Here is a 17,614-nt window from a genome sequence, read left to right as displayed (position 1 = left end):
TATGTGGATAATTATTACTCCCATTTTTTTGAACCTGACAGAATTATTTTCTATTATTTCAACTTTTATAAATTGTGTGAAAATATTTAATAGCATATGCTTTTCTACATGTTCCTAACTCAAAGGATCACTGGGTGCCTTGTGAATATGGAGGAGTTTCTTTACACCTGTTTACTACCTAACCACTTTTGGAATTATCTTTATTACACAATACCAAACACTTCTCCCTATCAAGCTAAAACCTAAAAGGAAGAGCCCGGACTGCTGCCCCAAAGGGGCTCAAGGGAGGGCTACATGACTAGGAGGGATGCCAGGCCATAGGGTTAATAAGGGGTTAATGGAGAAAGTCAGTTTGAGCGCGAAATCTGGGGGTGGTGCTAAGGGTCAGTTAGGATCAGGGGTCAGTGTGATTGGTCAGGGGGTGGTGCTATAGGGGGTCGTATATAGGGCAGGTCAGAGGGGGGTGGGCCATTCCTACCTGGACGGTGACTGGAATCGTTGTGTCTGGATCCTGAAGATGGAAGACTTCATGGCACAGATGAAGAGGATGGCGGAGCAGCGTGGACAGCGGTGGATGGACGAGCAGCTGCAGCGGTGGACCGGTGACGGCGCTGAAGATGGGACCCCCTGCCTCCGAAGCGGCAGCGAAGGACGCGGCCTCCGGAGCGCCTCAGCCCTGAGATGACGCCGAGGAGCCGGCAGCGGAGACGGAGCCCAAGTGGACGTGCGGCGGTGGATCCGGGAGCCGGGACATCGCGAGGCCCCGGCCGGAAGTCAGGCCGCGGGCACCAAGGCAGCGGGGCGGTGAGCGACATGGCCGGCCTCCCCTCCTCTTCCGGTTCGCGGCGCACTGTGGTGACGCGCGCGTCGCGGCCGCGTGACCCGGCGCGGTCACCTGACCCGGCGCGGTCACGTGACCGGCCGCGCTCACCTGGCCCGGCGTGCCCTTGTGACCCGGCGGGCTCACCTGACCCGGCGCGCTCACCTGACCCGCCGCGCTCACCTGACCCGCCGCGGTCACGTGGGTCGGCGCGGTCACGTGGGTCGGCGCGGTCACGTGGGTCGGCGCGGTCACGTGGGTCGGCGCGGTCACGTGGGCCGGCGCGGTCACGTGGGCCGGCGAGGTCACCCGACCTGGCGCGGTCACTTGACCCCTCGTACTCACCTGGCCCGGCGCGCTCTCGTGATCCGGCAGGCTTGCCTGACCCGGCGAGGTCACCTGACCCGCCGCGGTCACGTGGGCCGGCAGGGTTGCGTGGGCTAGCAGGGTCGAGTGTGTCAGGGGGGTCGCGTGTGCCAGCGGGGTCGCGGGGGCCAGCTGTGTCGTGTGGTCCAGCGGGGTCGTGGGGGCCAGCTGGGTCCAGTGGGCCAGAGGGGTCACAGGCCATGGATGAGGCCGCAGTGGCACCGGCAGCACGGGCGGAAACACGAGCGGGGCCTATGCAGGAGCATAGGGTCCCATTGCCGGCGGGGGATTATGCAAGGAGACGGCCCGGATCAGCGGGGCCCGGCCTTTCGACGCAGAGGATGGACAGCGACAGGACGGCGTCGGGGTCCGCTGGAGCGCGCGGGGATGCCGGCCGGCATGCCCCAGGCAGAGTTTACACGGAGGCGCCAGCATCTGGATCGTCGCGGACGGCGCTGAGGACAAGTGGTTCTGCGGGCGGACGGGGTCTAAGGTCGAGTCTGCCGGACGGCGGGCTCCCTGGACCTGGGTCCAGTGAGGAGGAGGATGCCATCTTGGAGGAGGACGTCGCGGAGGACGGCATCAGGGACCATATCGTTGATGACGGGGATTCGGCTGGAGTGCGACGCGGAGGACATGTGACGGCTGTTTCGGGATCTTCTCGGAGTCAGCCTGGTAAGACCACAGTTTTTCCTATTTCTCGTACACCTGGTTTGGCCATGGATGGTGAGTCTGGTGGTATGGATGGCGTGCAGGGTTTGAATGTGGTAGGTGGTACGGGTGGTTTGCTTGGTGGCCCGAGTGGTGGGCAGGTCATGAATGCAGTGCCGGGTGACGGCAGTATGGCATCCGAGTTGTTGAGGTTGGTCAGGGGTTTGTTTGCCCCGGTGGGGGGCCCTAGCATGGTGTGGCAGGGAGCGACGGGGCAGGAGGTTGTGGCTCCTGCGGCTGGAGGGGTTGACAGTGGCAGTGTGGTTACTGAGCCGGTGGTGGCGGCTCCCGCTGCCGCGGCGGCGGCTACCGCTGCCGCAGCTGCGGCTGCAGTGGATATCGTTCGCTTAGATGACAAAGCGAGAGGGGAAGTGTATGTCTGCTTTGATGGGCCGTTGGGGGCGCATCTGAAGCAGGAGACCAGGGAAAAAATATGGAAGGATGAATATGTTGAAATATTCTCATTGCTTCCGTTGGAAAAGTTTAACCTGGATCGGGTTAAACCGGACGAGAGCAAAAAGGACGAGGAAGAACGGCGGCGTTATCGCCTTATTCCTCGCACTTTTCAGAATTGGTTGCAGGCCTTTGTGATACTGGCCAGTGTGGTGGGGGAAAAGGCTCCGGATAACTGTTCGGCGCTTTTTTGTTATCTGGATTCCATTTGTGAGGCGTACAGGACCTATGGGGGGACTGCTTGGCTACGGTATGACGAGCAGTTTCGCCAGAGGAAAGCGGTCAGACCCAGTTTACGGTGGGACCACAAAGAAATCAGTCTATGGATGCGACTGATGGCCGCGCCTAAGTCGGCATCGCAGTCCTTTCCAGGGGGTACCGGCGGGGGATCATTTGGCACCTCGCCGGGGCCCAAAAAGGGTGTTTGCTGGCAGTTCAATGAAAAGGAATGCCGATTTGGTTCCTCCTGCCGATTCAAGCACGAGTGTTCGGGCTGTGGTGGCGCCCACAGTTATCTCACGTGCTACCGGAAGGGAAAAGGGAAGGCCGCAGAGCCTTCGTCAAAAAGGGAGGACCCCGGTGAGGGTAGATCGGATGGCGCCGTTTCTAAGTAGATACCCGGATCGGGTGTCGGCGGAATTGTTGAGTGAAGGTTTTAGTTTTGGTTTCAAGATACCGTCAGTTGTTAAGACGGGAGAGATTCGTTTAAAAAATTTACAGTCGACCCGCCTACATGGCGAGATTGTTGCAGATAAGTTACAGAAGGAGGTGGAACTAGGACGGATGGCGGGGCCTTTTGATGCCCCTCCATTGCCCGACCTGGTGGTGTCCCCGTTGGGGTTGGTCCCAAAAAAGGAACCTAACAAGTTTCGGTTGATTCACCATTTGTCATATCCTACTGGCAGGTCGGTGAACGACGGTATTGATCCGGAACTGGTTTCGGTATCGTATGTGCGTTTTGATAAGGCGGTGGAATGGCTGAGGAAGCTGGGTCGTGGCTCGCTTTTGGCAAAAACGGATGTGGAGGCTGCCTTCCGTCTGTTACCGGTGCACCCGGACAGTTTTCACCTGTTGGGGTGTTGGTGGGAGGACAAGTTTTATGTGGATTGTTGTTTGCCTATGGGTTGCTCAATTTCATGTTCCTATTTTGAGAAGTTTAGCTGTTTTTTGGAGTGGGTAATTAAGGAGGAGGCGGGCCTAGATTCAGTTTTGCATTACTTGGACGACTTTTTGTGCATGGGACCTGCTGGATCCTCGCAGTGTTCCCTTTTGCTTCGGACAGTGGAGCAGGTTGCTCGCCTCTTTGGCGTTCCGTTGGCGCCTGAAAAAACGGAGGGTCCGGTTACTGTTCTGAAATTCCTGGGTATCGAGTTAGATACAGTTGCCATGGAGTGCCGCTTGCCGGAGGACAAGCTGGTGGATTTGAGGCGTTGCGTTCAAGGGGCCATTGAGGCTAAGAAGATTCGTTTGCGGGATTTGCAGTCCCTGTTGGGAAAGTTGAATTTTGCGTGTAGGATTTTGCCGATGAGAAGAGTTTTTTCCCGTCGCTTGGCTCAAGCCACTACCGGTGTGTTGCACCCTTTGCATTTTGTACGTTTGAAGGTGGAGCACAAGGCGGACCTGAGAGTGTGGTCCCGTTTTTTGCAGCTGTATAATGGACGGTCATTGTGGCTTCGTGAGGTGGTGTCCAATGAGGAGTTGGTCCTTTATACGGATGCGGCAGGGTCCAGCGGTTTTGGGGCATATTTTGGGGGGAGATGGTGTGCCGGCAGGTGGCCTGATTCGTGGCGGGTTTCCGGTATGACTAGGAATTTGGCCTTGTTGGAACTTTTTCCTATTGTCGTGGCCATAGAGGTTTGGGGACAGGATTTGAAAGACAGAAAGGTGCGTTTCATGTGTGACAACCTGGGGGTTGTTCAGTGCGTTAACAAGTTGACAGCTGATTCCCCCCCGGTGGTGGATCTCTTGCGTCATTTGGTGTTGAAATGTTTGGAGTTGAACTTGTGGGTCTGCGCTGTACATGTGCCGGGGGTGCTGAATTCCGTGGCTGATGCTTTATCTCGCTTCCAGTGGGACCGTTTTCGAATGCTGGCGCCGGACGCGGAGCAGCAGGAGACCGCGTGGCCCGTCTGGTTGTGGGACCTGGTTTGCAGCCGGCCTGGGAATTGATCAAGCATTCGGTGGCACCCAGCACGTGGCGCAGCTATAATGCAGCGTGGGACCGTTGGCTCGAATTGGTGGAGGAGGTGGGAGGTGATGTACCCGAAGGTGATAGAGTTTATTTGGTTTTGTTCATGATGGGCAGGGCAAAGGAAGAGGGCCTTTCGTGGTCGGCGGTTGCGGGCAGGTTGGCTGGCATTGCTTTCTTTTTCAGGTTATTGGGCTGGAAGGATGTCACTAAGGATTTCTGGGTTCGCCAGGCGTTGAAGGGTTACCGTAGGACGGGGGCGCGCCGAGACCTTCGGCGCCCGGTGTCTTTTGAACTGCTGGGCAAGCTGTTGTCGGTTTTGCCCCGTGTGTGTTTCTCAGAGTATGAATGCCTTTTGTTTGGGACCGCTTTTGTTTTGGCTTTCTTTGGGGCGTTCAGAATTAGTGAATTGGTGAGCAGGAACACTAGGAGTCACGGAGGTTTGTTGTTGGAGGACGTGGCATGTGGTATGGATGCGGTGCGGTGTTGCTTGAGACGGTCAAAGACGGACCAGCTGGGTAGAGGTCGTGTGGTGGAACTCTGGGGTGTACCTGGTTTAGCGGAGTGCCCCGTTAAACGGCTGTCGGCGTTTTTAGAGGTGAGGGGAACCCGCCCGGGGTCCCTCTTGTCCCACCAGGACGGGTCAGCCTTGTCCAGTTACCAATTCGTCTGTATCTTTCGGAGGTGCCTGCAGTGTTGCGGTCTCAACGAGGCTGAGTTCGCGTCGCATTCCTTTAGGATTGGGGCTGCGACTCAGGCGGCTCGTTGGGGCCTGGGCGCGCAGGCTCTCCGCAAGATTGGACGCTGGGACTCGGCCAGGTTTAGATCTTACGTCCGGCCAACCTTGTTGTGAGATATTGGAGGAGGGGGGGGGGTTCGGGGGCGGTATTTGTTTGGTACTCATTGCCCCCTTTTTTCTTCCACGTGTGTCCCCCCCCCCCATGTTGTCACCTTTTGTTTTGTAGGATTACCATTATTGGTGTGGGTGCTCGGCCACTCGTACGTGTATTGGGGGGCGTTTCGTGCGGGAATACGTCCGGATGGCCGTCAGTTGGGGGTCCCCAGGGAAAAGGCGACAGTGCGGTGGATCGGCGTCAGGGGTATGCTGTGGAGCGAGGTGTTGCCTACCTGGCGTCACCATTCACAGTTGGATAGAACACCGGACGTGGTAGTACTACACGCGGGTGGGAATGACCTGGGTCTCCGGGCTTCCAGGGACCTGATACAAGATATAAAGTGTGATTGCCTGCGGCTCCTGTCCTCCCACCCGGGTCTAGTAATCGTCTGGTCTGATATTGTTGCGCGGCGGGCATGGCGGCACGCCAGGTCGGTGGAGGCGGTTAACAGAGCACGAAGTAAAGTGAATCGTGAGATTGGGCGTTTTATTTCCCGGGTCGGGGGTGTCTCTGTTCGGCACCCGGAGTTGGAAGCGGCATCCGCCGACTTGTTGCGGCGGGACGGGGTCCATTTAAATTCGGTGGGGAATGATATTTGGGCCTTAGGGCTCATGGAGGGGGTCGAGAAGGCTTTGTTGCTGTGGGAGGACTCGCGCGCACAAGGGGTCATGCGCACTCGCGGTGGCGGAAAGGAGGGGGGTGTCTGAAGGTGGGGGTTTGCACAGAGGAGAGGACGGAACCCAGTGCCGGAGCGGGTTACCTCTAGCGGTGCAATTGTTTGGTAAACGGGTCCTTGCTGGGTTGAGTCTCAGCAGGACATGGTGTGGGCAACATCCGGCTTGGGCTCTCGAGTCGGTGTGTTGCGGCTGAGGGTCAGGAGGTGGGCTGATGTTGCAAGAACATTTTGGTTAACCTTCAGGTACCCCCCCCCCTCCTTTTTCGGGGGTTCTTCAATGAAGAATTGTATTGTTACATGGTTTATGTTTTGTTAATAATAAATGGGGCTGCTGTGGCCTTTATATCCAATGTCACGCAGTGTTTGTGTTTATTTTAGATAAGAACCCTGGGGGGGTAGGGGGATGTTGGGTGGAGGTCAAGGCCTTTAGTCAGACATTCCGGAGTCAAGGAAGAGCCCGGACTGCTGCCCCAAAGGGGCTCAAGGGAGGGCTACATGACTAGGAGGGATGCCAGGCCATAGGGTTAATAAGGGGTTAATGGAGAAAGTCAGTTTGAGCGCGAAATCTGGGGGTGGTGCTAAGGGTCAGTTAGGATCAGGGGTCAGTGTGATTGGTCAGGGGGTGGTGCTATAGGGGGTCGTATATAGGGCAGGTCAGAGGGGGGTGGGCCATTCCTACCTGGACGGTGACTGGAATCGTTCCCGCCCGCCCGCCCTGATTTTGGATTCGACATCGACGAGGAAGAGGAGGAAGATCGTATTTGTCGCAGCGGCGGAAAGGAGGGGGGTGTCTGAAGGTGGGGGTTTGCACAGAGGAGATGAACGGAACCCAGTGCCGGAGCGGGTTACCTCTAGCGGTGCAATTGTTTGGTAAACGGGTCCTTGCTGGGTTGAGTCTCAGCAGGACATGGTGTGGGCAACATCCGGCTTGGGCTCTCGAGTCGGTGTGTTGCGGCTGAGGGTCAGGAGGTGGGCTGATGTTGCAAGAACATTTTGGTTAACCTTCAGGTACCCCCCCCTCCTTTTTCGGGGGTTCTTCAATGAAGAATTGTATTGTTACATGGTTTATGTTTTGTTAATAATAAATGGGGCTGCTGTGGCCTTTATATCCAATGTCACGCAGTGTTTGTGTTTATTTTAGATAAGAACCCTGGGGGGGTAGGGGGATGTTGGGTGGAGGTCAAGGCCTTTAGTCAGACATTCCGGAGTCATGTGTTTTTACTATATTTCATTTGAGAGCTGTCTCACAAGTGACATCACAGGAGACAGGGGCTGCACTCACTCCCTGTAGCATTCATCACCCCTCCTTGAGCCGGACATCACCAGGTGGTTGTGCTGCAGTTATTTAATAGTGTCTTGCATCAGCGCCCTGTCTGAAGAAATCCTAAGTAGAGATGAGAGAAGTTTTTTGATAAAGGTTTACCAATCTCAAATATAGTATGAGCCATTGCAATGTTCGGGTTTGTTCGATAACTGATTGCGATTTCCAAAATGTTTTTCTAATAACATATTATGCTTTTAGATAGGATTGTGGTGCTGTATGAGGAACGGGAGAATATGTTTAATGAGTGGAAGGGGTGGGGACTCGGGAGAAGCCAGGGGAGCGGTGCACTTTTTTGTGGATGTTCCTGCAGCCAATCATGGCACAGAAAACATCCTCAAGGTAAAGACATAAGTGCTTGTGTCATCAGCTGGCTAAGTCACATGTCCTGTGGCCTATAAAATGCAGACATGCAGCGTCGGTGCCATTTTAAGCTTGTTAAAGATTAGGGAAGGTGCTGCCACAGCTACTGTGTTACTACCTGCTCAAAATTAGCCAGTGAACCACATTACTATGTATTGGTACTTTTTAGTACCTGCTCAAAATTAGACAGTGAACTAGTTAAATGGGTATTGGTACTTTTTAGTATATGCTCATAATTACCTAGTGAACTAGCTAAATAGGTATTGGCACTTTTTAATGCCTGCTCAAAATTAGCAGGTGAACCATATTTCCAGGTATTGGTACTTATTAGTGCCTGCTCAAAATTTGCCAGTTAACTAGCTAAATAACTATTGATACTTTTCAATGCTTGCTCAAAAATAGCCAGTTAACCACATTTCAAGGTATTGGTACCTTTTAGTGCCTACCTAAAATTAGCCACTAAAGCACATTTCTAGTTACTGGTACTTATTTGTGCCTGCTCAAAATTTGCTAGTGAATTATGTAAGTAGGTATTGGTAATTTTTAGTGCCTGCTCAAAATGTGCCAGTGAACTAGCTAAACATGTATTGCCACTTTTTATTGCCTGCTCAAAATTAGCCAGTGAACCACATTTTTAGGTATTGGTACTTATTAGTGCCTGCTCAAAATTTGAGATCAGCAAGCCTTTGGAGATTCGGTTCACTGGCAGCAAATGATACGAATCTCCACTGGTCTGAACTTGGCCCAAGGAGGTTCAGAATCATGATTGACAGAGTCTCCACCCACATACAGCCAGCCATAAGCAGATCATTTCTGGGCAAGGGTAGGTGGACTTTTTCAATTTTTTTTGTTGCATACTACATCCCATCACACTGTTGCTATCCCCAGTGTGAGCTGTTGTGAGCCGTTTAAACACTGCAAGTGGCTCGCACAGGGCTGAGCACAAATCGTACCTGAGCACAGCACTGCTCATGCAAGTTAAGTTTGCACTTAAAGGGTCAGAGCTCCAAACCCAAGCCCTGTTTTGCTAAGTTGGTGTTTGATTCAAAAACCAAACCTCGGGTTCGCTCATCTCTACTCAAAATTAGCCAGTGAACTAGCTAAATAGGTATTGGTACTTATTAGTGCTTGCACACAATTTGCCAGTGAATTAGCTAAATAGGTATTGGTACTTTCTAGTGCCTGCTCAAAATTTGTCAGTGAACCACATTTGTAGGCATTTGTCATTTTAGTACCTGTTTAAAATTACACAGTGAACTTTTGTGTTAAGTGTTTTACAGGTGTGGGCATAGGGTTATGAAACATCTGTTTAAAATAGGAAGGATACATCAACCATAAGTGGTAAATCACGAGGCCCTGGTGAAATGAGGAATAGGCAGAATGTTCAAGGTGTGCGTGTGGGACATTCTAATGTTAGTCAAAGCTCTACTCAGAAAACACTGGCTCATCCTAAATTTACAAGAGTAAATTAGCAAGATGATTTCTTCCCCTGGAAATTGGTGGATGCTGCATGTAGACAATCTTAAAGGTAGGTTTCCACAAGAGTGAGGCACACAGACTGTATTCTAGAATTCCAATGCTGGGAATGTTGTGTCATCACAGAAACATTAGCAGCAGTTCAAGGGGCAGAAGAAATTTCTGTGAGGTTTAGCACACATTTTTTTAGACCATCACATACACCGGCAGAACAGAGTAGAATTCTGACACATAGTGAACGACTGAAGAGGATGGTGCAGGAGTATCTAGAGCTCAATATCGATGTCATAAGGGGGAGGATCTCACCCTTTTGCATTTTGGTATTTAAAAATGGAAGAGTGGCCAGAGCTCACCAGTCATGCCTGCCCTGCAGCCAGTATGTATCTTCAGAGCTGCTGGCGGTATACTGACGGATAAGCGCATCCATTTGTCCCCTGAAAGAGTAGACTGCCTAACTTTCATAAAGATGAACAAGTCGTCAATGTCCAATGACTTTACCACCCCAGTCCCAGACTGTGTAGACTAGGTGATGGTGCAGTGCCAGGTATTGGGAGGACCAGCCTTGCGCCTGTCTATCATCTTGCTGTCTCTAGTGAAGTTAGAAATGCTGGTTCAGGCCTTGTTACAGGGTCGGTCTCACACATCCATGTTGTGGTGTTTGACTATTTGTAGTCTATGCCAATTGTTGTGACTTTTCCTGTTGTCTGACCTTAATTTTTGGAAATGTGGAGACTCCAAGTAGGGTCTCCAAATTGTCTTTCGCCTGTAGTGCCAGCTGTCTGACAGCAAGATGCCTAATCCTGTCACTCACAAACCTCTTGATTTTAAAAATGGAAATTCCAGACCACATCCTGTGTGTCTGTCTGCTGTGCAAAAGCACTGTGGGGAAATGGTGGGCAAATCGAACTTTGAAAGGTTTGCTCATCTCTAGACAGCAGACATTTCAAAATGTTCATATTTTTGGATTATTTAATATATTTAACAACTATTGAATGCAGTCATAATCACAATTGTTTCCTTATTAAAGAATAAGCTGTAGTATGTAAACAATATTCATATTGTTAAGTTCTTTATGCTGAGCATTATGGGATTTATAAGGTCTCTGAGTAATAATTTCTACATTTTTCCTTATCAGAAGTATTGTACGAATTACTATCTGGTAGAGAAAAAAGCACTTGTTCTTTATAATTCTATCTATCTGATGCTAACATTTTTTATCTTTTACCTGTCTCAATTTGCTTAATATCTTGGTCTGTTAAAATTTAGGGTAAGAGACCTACCAGAGAATTATTAAATTTTCCAAACGTTTTTGGGCATCGTACAGATCAGGGGTGGGGAATATTTGGATATTTATGCCATTATTCGGGGCCATAAAAAATTAACTTGAAATTTATTCTGCAATATTACAAACACATAATTAATGAACCCCTGTGATTGCTGGTGACTGATTTCTAAAGAAAAAAAATATATTGTTGCACCATCCTTCACATCTAGAATGAAATTAAACATTTTGCATGAGCCTAGAAGCTGGGAATGTGGTTGCTTTATTCATGGTACAATTGTACAAGCCATATTTGGAAAAAATAAATAATACATTTATAAGTCTATCTCTTTTTTTTTTTTTTTTACAGATATTCTTAGAAATATCCAAAACAAAATATTATCACTTGAAGCACAGTTGAATCAGTTGAAGCTCAGTGTATCTGCAAGAACAAAAGGTTTGTTCACCTGTAATGCATATTTCTGCCATATTAGAAAGTATCTTGTTTGATAAATTAAAATTACAAACATTTAAAAGAAACTGCAGCAGACATGAAATCATGAACATTTTTTATTTTAAACGTTTCCTCATATGACATACTGATATATCATATGTGGGGCCCTTATCATTGACGTAGACTAAGAAGCTGGATCTGCATCTTTCTGGACAAATGATGACTGTAACAAAGCAGATGTCATCGTGTGTGCTACTATCTTGCACACATGCTTCAACAGAGTCAGAATTCTTGAGTTTAGTGTAAGAGACCCGGGGATGTAAGGGCCTGCAGCAGCGACGAGAGGAGGTGACAAAGACCTCATGAGTAACAGTGGGAGTGGAGGGCCTGGATATAACAATAAGAATTTTTTAAATTTTTTTAAACTTTTGATGGCCTTGTAAGTAAAGGTCTCTTTACACGCTAAGACATCGCTAAAGCGATGTCGTTGGGGGTCACAGATTTTGTGACGCACATCCGGCTGCGTTAGCGATGTCATTGCATGTGACATCTATCAGCGATTTTAAATCGTTGCAAAAACGTTCAAAATCGCTAATCGGTGACATCTCCCCCTAATCTCAATTATCGTTGCTGCTGCAGGTACGATGTTGTTCGTCGTTCCTGTGGCAGCACACATAGCTATGTGTGACACCGCAGGAATGAGGAATCTCACCTTACCTGCGTCCCGCCAGCAATGAGGAAGGAAGGAGGTGGGCGGAATGTTTGACCCGCTTATCTCCGCTCCTCCGTTTTGATTGGGTGGCCGCTTAGTGACGTTGCTGTGACGCTGAACGAACCGCCCCCTTAGAAAGAAGGCGGCACGCCGGTCACAGTGACGTTGCTATGCAGGTAAGTATGTGTGACGGGTCCGCGCGATTTTGTGCGCCACGGGCAGCGATATGCCCGTGACAACGATGGGGACGGGTACGCATGCTAGCGATCTCGCTAGTGAGATCGCAGCGTGTAAAGCGGCCTTAACAGAAAATGGAGGCAGTAGGTATTGAAAAAAATACCCATTGGTGAATCCTATAGATCAGAGCATATTTGTCTTTGAATGGCTCAAAGTTCAGACCTAAATCCCATTGAGAATCTGTAGCAAGGCTTGAAAATAACTGTTCACAAACAGCTCTCCATCCAATCTCATTGCGCTAGAACTATTTTGTTAAGAAGAATGGGCACAAAATTCAAATTCTAAATGTGCAAACGTGGTAGAGACAGGACTTGAATGCAAAAAAAAGGGGGGGAAAGGAGGGGGGATTAGAAATAGTGGAATCCAGAACCAGAAACATGTAAGACAAATACAATAAAAAATACATTTTATTGAAATAACTCCATTACGAAGACATGGAAAAAAACATTGAAAGTAAGCATATATGGGACCTTACGTGTTTCGGAGTGATGTTATTCTTATTTATAAGTGAGAATAAGGACTAGCATAAGTTCAAAAAGCATAATGTTACAAATATCTGTGTCACCCAGGGCTATGGGGTACTCGGTCGGGCCGTATATGTACAGGGATGCTGTGTCAAGGTTGTGTAACGGCCGATGCCTGGTTCCATGACCCTGGGGATGCTTTTTAAAAGGGATTATATACAGGGGAAATTAAAGAGTTTGTATTGTGATGCCACTTGCGGGTTGCGGTTATGGTGATGAAACCACTGCACAGTCTGTTACCACTGGGGCTGATGGTGGTGGCAGTCTGGATGTTAGGCCCTCCACAAGTAGGGCCAGGCCCCAGGGAGTGAATGGTGGGGTCTGGCGCAGAAACAAGGGAGACCACAAGATGGGGATGCAGTGCAACTTCTGTTTTTACTCACAGTGGTGTTGAGCTGTGGCACTGAGGACGGCTGGTTCAGACCCTTGGTCCCTTTTGTCCCAGTGCTGGTGTGGTGACCTGGTAGTCTCTTTCCTTGGCACCTCTCACTGGTTGGTGAGACCCCGTAGCTTGGAGAATTTATGGGTCCCTTACTGTCTGTCGGCAGTCTCCTGTCTGTACGGTGGGTGGTGCGAACCCTGAAGGGTCGGTGTTCTGTTCCGGTCCCTGGCTCAATCTTTACTGCTGGAGCCCCGGATTCTTGGGTCAGTAAGGTCTGTGAAGGTCCCCTCACTGTACAGGTATTTGTCAGGTTGCCTGAAGCTGTCGCCTGACCTAGGCCCTGTGCCCCGTCGGTGCTCTGGTTCCAGAGGTAGCTTGCTGTACCATCCCTGGCAACCACTCTCCTGTGCCACCTAGGTCACTGTTACATGACTCATCTGGAGACACATGCGTCTCCTTCAACTGTCACTACCGGACTCCCTCCTGTCTCTCTCCTCCCCCCGGGTTGTCATCTAGTGGACTGGACTGGCTCCACCTCTGGGCGGCCATCCATTGGGTCCCGGACTAATCAGTCATCCCTAATGGGGAGTGGGAAACTGGGGATGTTATGTGTTTTGGTGGTACCGGCACTGGTCTTTCAGGTCCTTGGTGGTAGGCCCTGCATCTTGGTCAGGATACTGTACCTAGTAGTGAGCTGATGGGTTCAGGGGCGCTACATATTTTTAATTCATTTTTCATGTTTTTTCAATGGAGTTATTTCAATAAAATGTGTGTTACGGGGGACTGGCAGATTAGGACCAAGGGGTATATATTCCAATCGCCAGTCGGGGCCCACTGTGCTCCAGATGGCAATGGAGCTGCTGGCACCCTATGGGTAAGGCGGAGACTATAGAGCTGATGACTCAGACATAACCCAGGAGACCTGGGAACCAGTCACATGTGTAGGGACACGTCAAACTGGACGACAACCCAGTTAGCATTTCGGGGGAGCGGGCGCTATTCCGACCATGTGTGTAGGGAACACGTCAGGCCGGATGGTAACCAGTTAGCGGTGACCGAGAAGACCGCTGCGACAGCAGCCTGTCGGCCACGTGTGTGAGACACGTCAGGCCGAGCGGTCCTCCGATTAGCATTTCTGGTCACCACTCGACTGGCCACGTGTGTGAAGGATACATCAGACCAGGCAGTCACACCAGTAGCATTTGACTGGGAAGTCGAGGAGGGAAATAGGGTTCACACACCCAATACAGGAACACCCTGTTAACTCCACAGGGGTTCTGGGATACGCTGTCCGTGTGCGAAGAGGGCACAACCGGACAGGTGGCGCAGCAGGTACACTGTCCGTGTGCATAGAGGGCACTCTCGGACAAGTGACGCAGCAGGTATGCTGTCCGTGTGCATAGAGGACACAACCGGACAAGTAAGGCAGCAGCCGCAGCCCAGTTAGCGCCACTGGACTGCTATAGCACCACTAGAACGGCAGCAAGGAAGCACGGCGCCTGACCCTGATATGCTGAGCCATGAATCTTGGCGTGACAGGCACCGTTCGCCTAGCCCTACCTACCGCTTCCAACAAAGGTTATGCCACCATGAACTCTAAGTGAAGACTGCGCACCTCCATGTTATCTCCAGCCCCTTTTATAACCTGGGTCCGCCCCAAACCCAGGGTGGAACCACCAAGGTCCAATAGCAGAGTGCCATGACATCAGCGATGTCACCAGCGGCCTATCCGGAACCACCACGTAATTAATAATTGGATGAAGCTTCACACTGTCCTTACGAATGGGTTCATTTTTGTTGAGGATGTCTATTTCTTTAGCATAACTCTCATGTTGTATAGTACAAATTATCAGATTTTTGGATCTCTCTAGGATGAGAACGGTAAATGCATGTTTACAATGGTGCTAACTTTTAAAAGGTTTCTGACTCGAAGGTAATGCTGAATTTTAAGACTGGGCTATATAAATTAAACAAGCAATTAGACACATAAAGTCCATAAATAAACAAGCAGTCAAGAAGATCCTAAACAAGGATCAATCCTAGCTGATGAGCTATTCATATGGCATATTGAACCAGAAGAAATAAGTAATAATGCTCAAAAAAATTATTTATTGATAATGAAGATTATACATACAAATATTTAATAAGGTCAAAAAAGACCTATATATAACAGATTGGCACAAACAGAGAAGATGTTAAAAGGCAAAACAGGCCTGCTGTACACAATTAGGAATCAATACATAATATGCAGTTTGTTAATAGCACAATTTCATGGTGTCCTAAGATTTAATATAAGTATGCCTAAATAAAAAGGTTAAGCAATCAAAAATAGGCTACGCTGACTCAGTTGTAACATGTCTCAGTGATTCTGTTAGACAGAAAAGCAGAATGTAGCAGCAAAAATTGCAGCTACTAATATCAAGCCTAAAACCTAATACCAATATACTAAAATAGATTAAATCGTCAAAAATAGGCAATATTGGTTCAAAGATAGAATGTCCCTATACTTTTGTTGAACAGAAAATCACACATAGCTTAGAACAATGAATATAGCTGCCACTCACATACCAATATAATTAGAAAGTGCTCAAAAAGGTGCAGGCAGGCCAGGAATGGTGAGGAGGAAAATCTCTCCCTTCAAAGACCCCAACGTACATTTCACAGAAATGTGTTTTTTTGCTTCATCAAATTAAGCAATAGCATGAACAAGCAACTTCCAGGTTGAGAACCTGCTGAAACGGTGGGATTTGAGGTGAAAGTTTGAAGTCACCATGTGTAGACTGATACCTGAGGGTAGATTTCTTCATCGGCATTTGGATCTACCAGTTCAAATGTATTTGATCCGTTAATGTGGGATGTTGAACAGTATAAGAATGCAGGACCTGAAAACCATGTTGTGCCCTTAAGATAGCTCTCTGCAACGAATCTAGTTGCGTGGTCTGCAGGATTATGTTGTGTAGACACGTAGCGCCACTGTTTACGGCAAGTGGATCTCCTGATCCCTTGTACCCAATTGCTGACATAGACATGTACATAGACAAAAAAGCACAGAATTTTGTAGCAAATGTACCTGTAACAACAATCCAGGAGGGGACCCACCGGACCATGCACCGGACTCCCCTGATGGAGCATCCAGGAGCTAAACCCTATACAGGGACTGTCTGGCGCAACCCCAGAGGGTCTAAATGCATTGCAGCTGGGATTAGCAGAGTAGACTGTATGGGGTCCTGTTCTGATGAGGCAGTAACTGGCCCAAGATAGGTGCAGGCTGGTGGGATCAGTTGAAGACCAGATCTGAAGACAGGTGCAGGCTGGCGGGATCAGGTGGAGACCGCAGCTGGCTGTCACGGGAGGTAGCAGGCAAGCAAAGGGGACTTGGAGAGACAGAAGGACGAACGTTCTTAGATTGGCATTCAGGATCTGCAGGGAGAGACAGAGTTAATCAGAGTACAAGGCACAGAGGGACCTGAACAACTAGCATGAGAGACAAGGCTACAGGGACACGTGAAACAAGCACCACACAATGGGATAGTACCTATCAGAGGTCAGTAGAGCAATATTCGGGTTAAGTGATGCTGGCCCTTTAAGAAAATGTTAGAGTGCGCGCCCGCACCATAGTGCGCATGCACGAACCCCAAGACCCGGACGCCTGAGCAGGAGACACAGGAGAGGAAGCAGAGTGCAGGCGTGCAGGAGCTTGAGCGGGGAGCGAGGCGCGACTCTGGGACCTGGGGGTAGAGGGTGCTGGCAGTGCCGATAGAGATCAGGCACAGCGGCAAGTAAAATGGCGCACGGAGAACGTAGTGGTGAGTGACGGGCGGTAGAACCGCCCCGGAAGCGTGACTGTACCCTAGTACTACCTTGCTGTCTATGTGGAACTTGACACCCTTGATTTACAGGTTCATTCCTGTCGAGATAAGTTTGGCCAACTCAGCTGCAAGCACAGCAGAGCAGAGTTCCAGTCTGGGTATTATGTGTTCACGGAGTGGCACCAATTTTGTGCACCTCATAACAAACCCCATATGGCATTGTTCTTTGACATCTATAGTTGTTAGGTATGCTACTACTGCAATCTCTTTGACTAAGGCATCACAGAAGATACAAAGTCTTTCCCTTTTGACTTCTATTGATGGCATGGGAGCATATGGTCATTTAAAATGAAGGCTGGTCAAAGCTTTGAGAGACTTTCTCCAATTTGCCCACAGGTCTCTTTTCTCCATTGGAAGCGGGTCATATCAATCAGATGTATCTTGGGTGAAGTCTCTTAACATCATTTTACCTTGGATGGTAACAGGAGCTACGAATCCCAAAGGATCATACAAGCTGTTTATAACAGACAGAACACCTCTACGCGTGACGGGCTTTTCTTCTTTGCTGATTTGGAAAGTGACTGCATTCACCTTTAAATTCCTGAGCAAAACAAGACCTGAGGGGAAAGGCTTCCATTAATTATTTGCTGTTGGAAGCAATCTTGTGCAACGTCAGATTAGACAAAGCGAGCATTTCTTGAGCTATTCTAAGGAGACTGATTGCAGCTTCACTTGTGGGTGTGGATTTTACCCAGTCATCCACATAGAAGTCTTTTTCCACAAACGATATAACATCAGACCCATACTTTTTTTCACTCTCTTTAGCTGAATGTTTGAGACCATAGATGGCGACTTCAGGGGAATAACTGTTCCCAAAGATGTGCACTCTAATTTTATACTCTGCAATGTCTTCATCGGGGTCGTTATCACGGTACCAGAAGAACCTCAAGTAGTTTGTGTTCCTC

The 17,614-nt window shown here is 49.4% G+C and overlaps 1 protein-coding gene across 1 annotated transcript in view; it reads left to right on the top strand.

Moving 5' to 3' along the window:
• LOC142309852 (mannose-binding protein A-like) overlaps positions 1-17,614 on the top strand; it is a 115,432-nt gene that overhangs the window by 93,633 nt on the left and 4,185 nt on the right. The window contains exon 5 of the mRNA XM_075347308.1: positions 10,902-10,988. Within this exon, the coding sequence (XP_075203423.1) occupies positions 10,902-10,988 (87 nt within the window). The remainder of the gene's footprint in view (positions 1-10,901; positions 10,989-17,614) is intronic.

Source organism: Anomaloglossus baeobatrachus, chromosome 5 (assembly GCF_048569485.1).
Source record: "Anomaloglossus baeobatrachus isolate aAnoBae1 chromosome 5, aAnoBae1.hap1, whole genome shotgun sequence".
NCBI classification, from domain to species: domain Eukaryota; kingdom Metazoa; phylum Chordata; class Amphibia; order Anura; family Aromobatidae; genus Anomaloglossus; species Anomaloglossus baeobatrachus.
The sequence above is the reverse complement of the archived record's forward strand: the minus strand, read 5'-3'. Positions and strand labels throughout refer to the sequence as shown.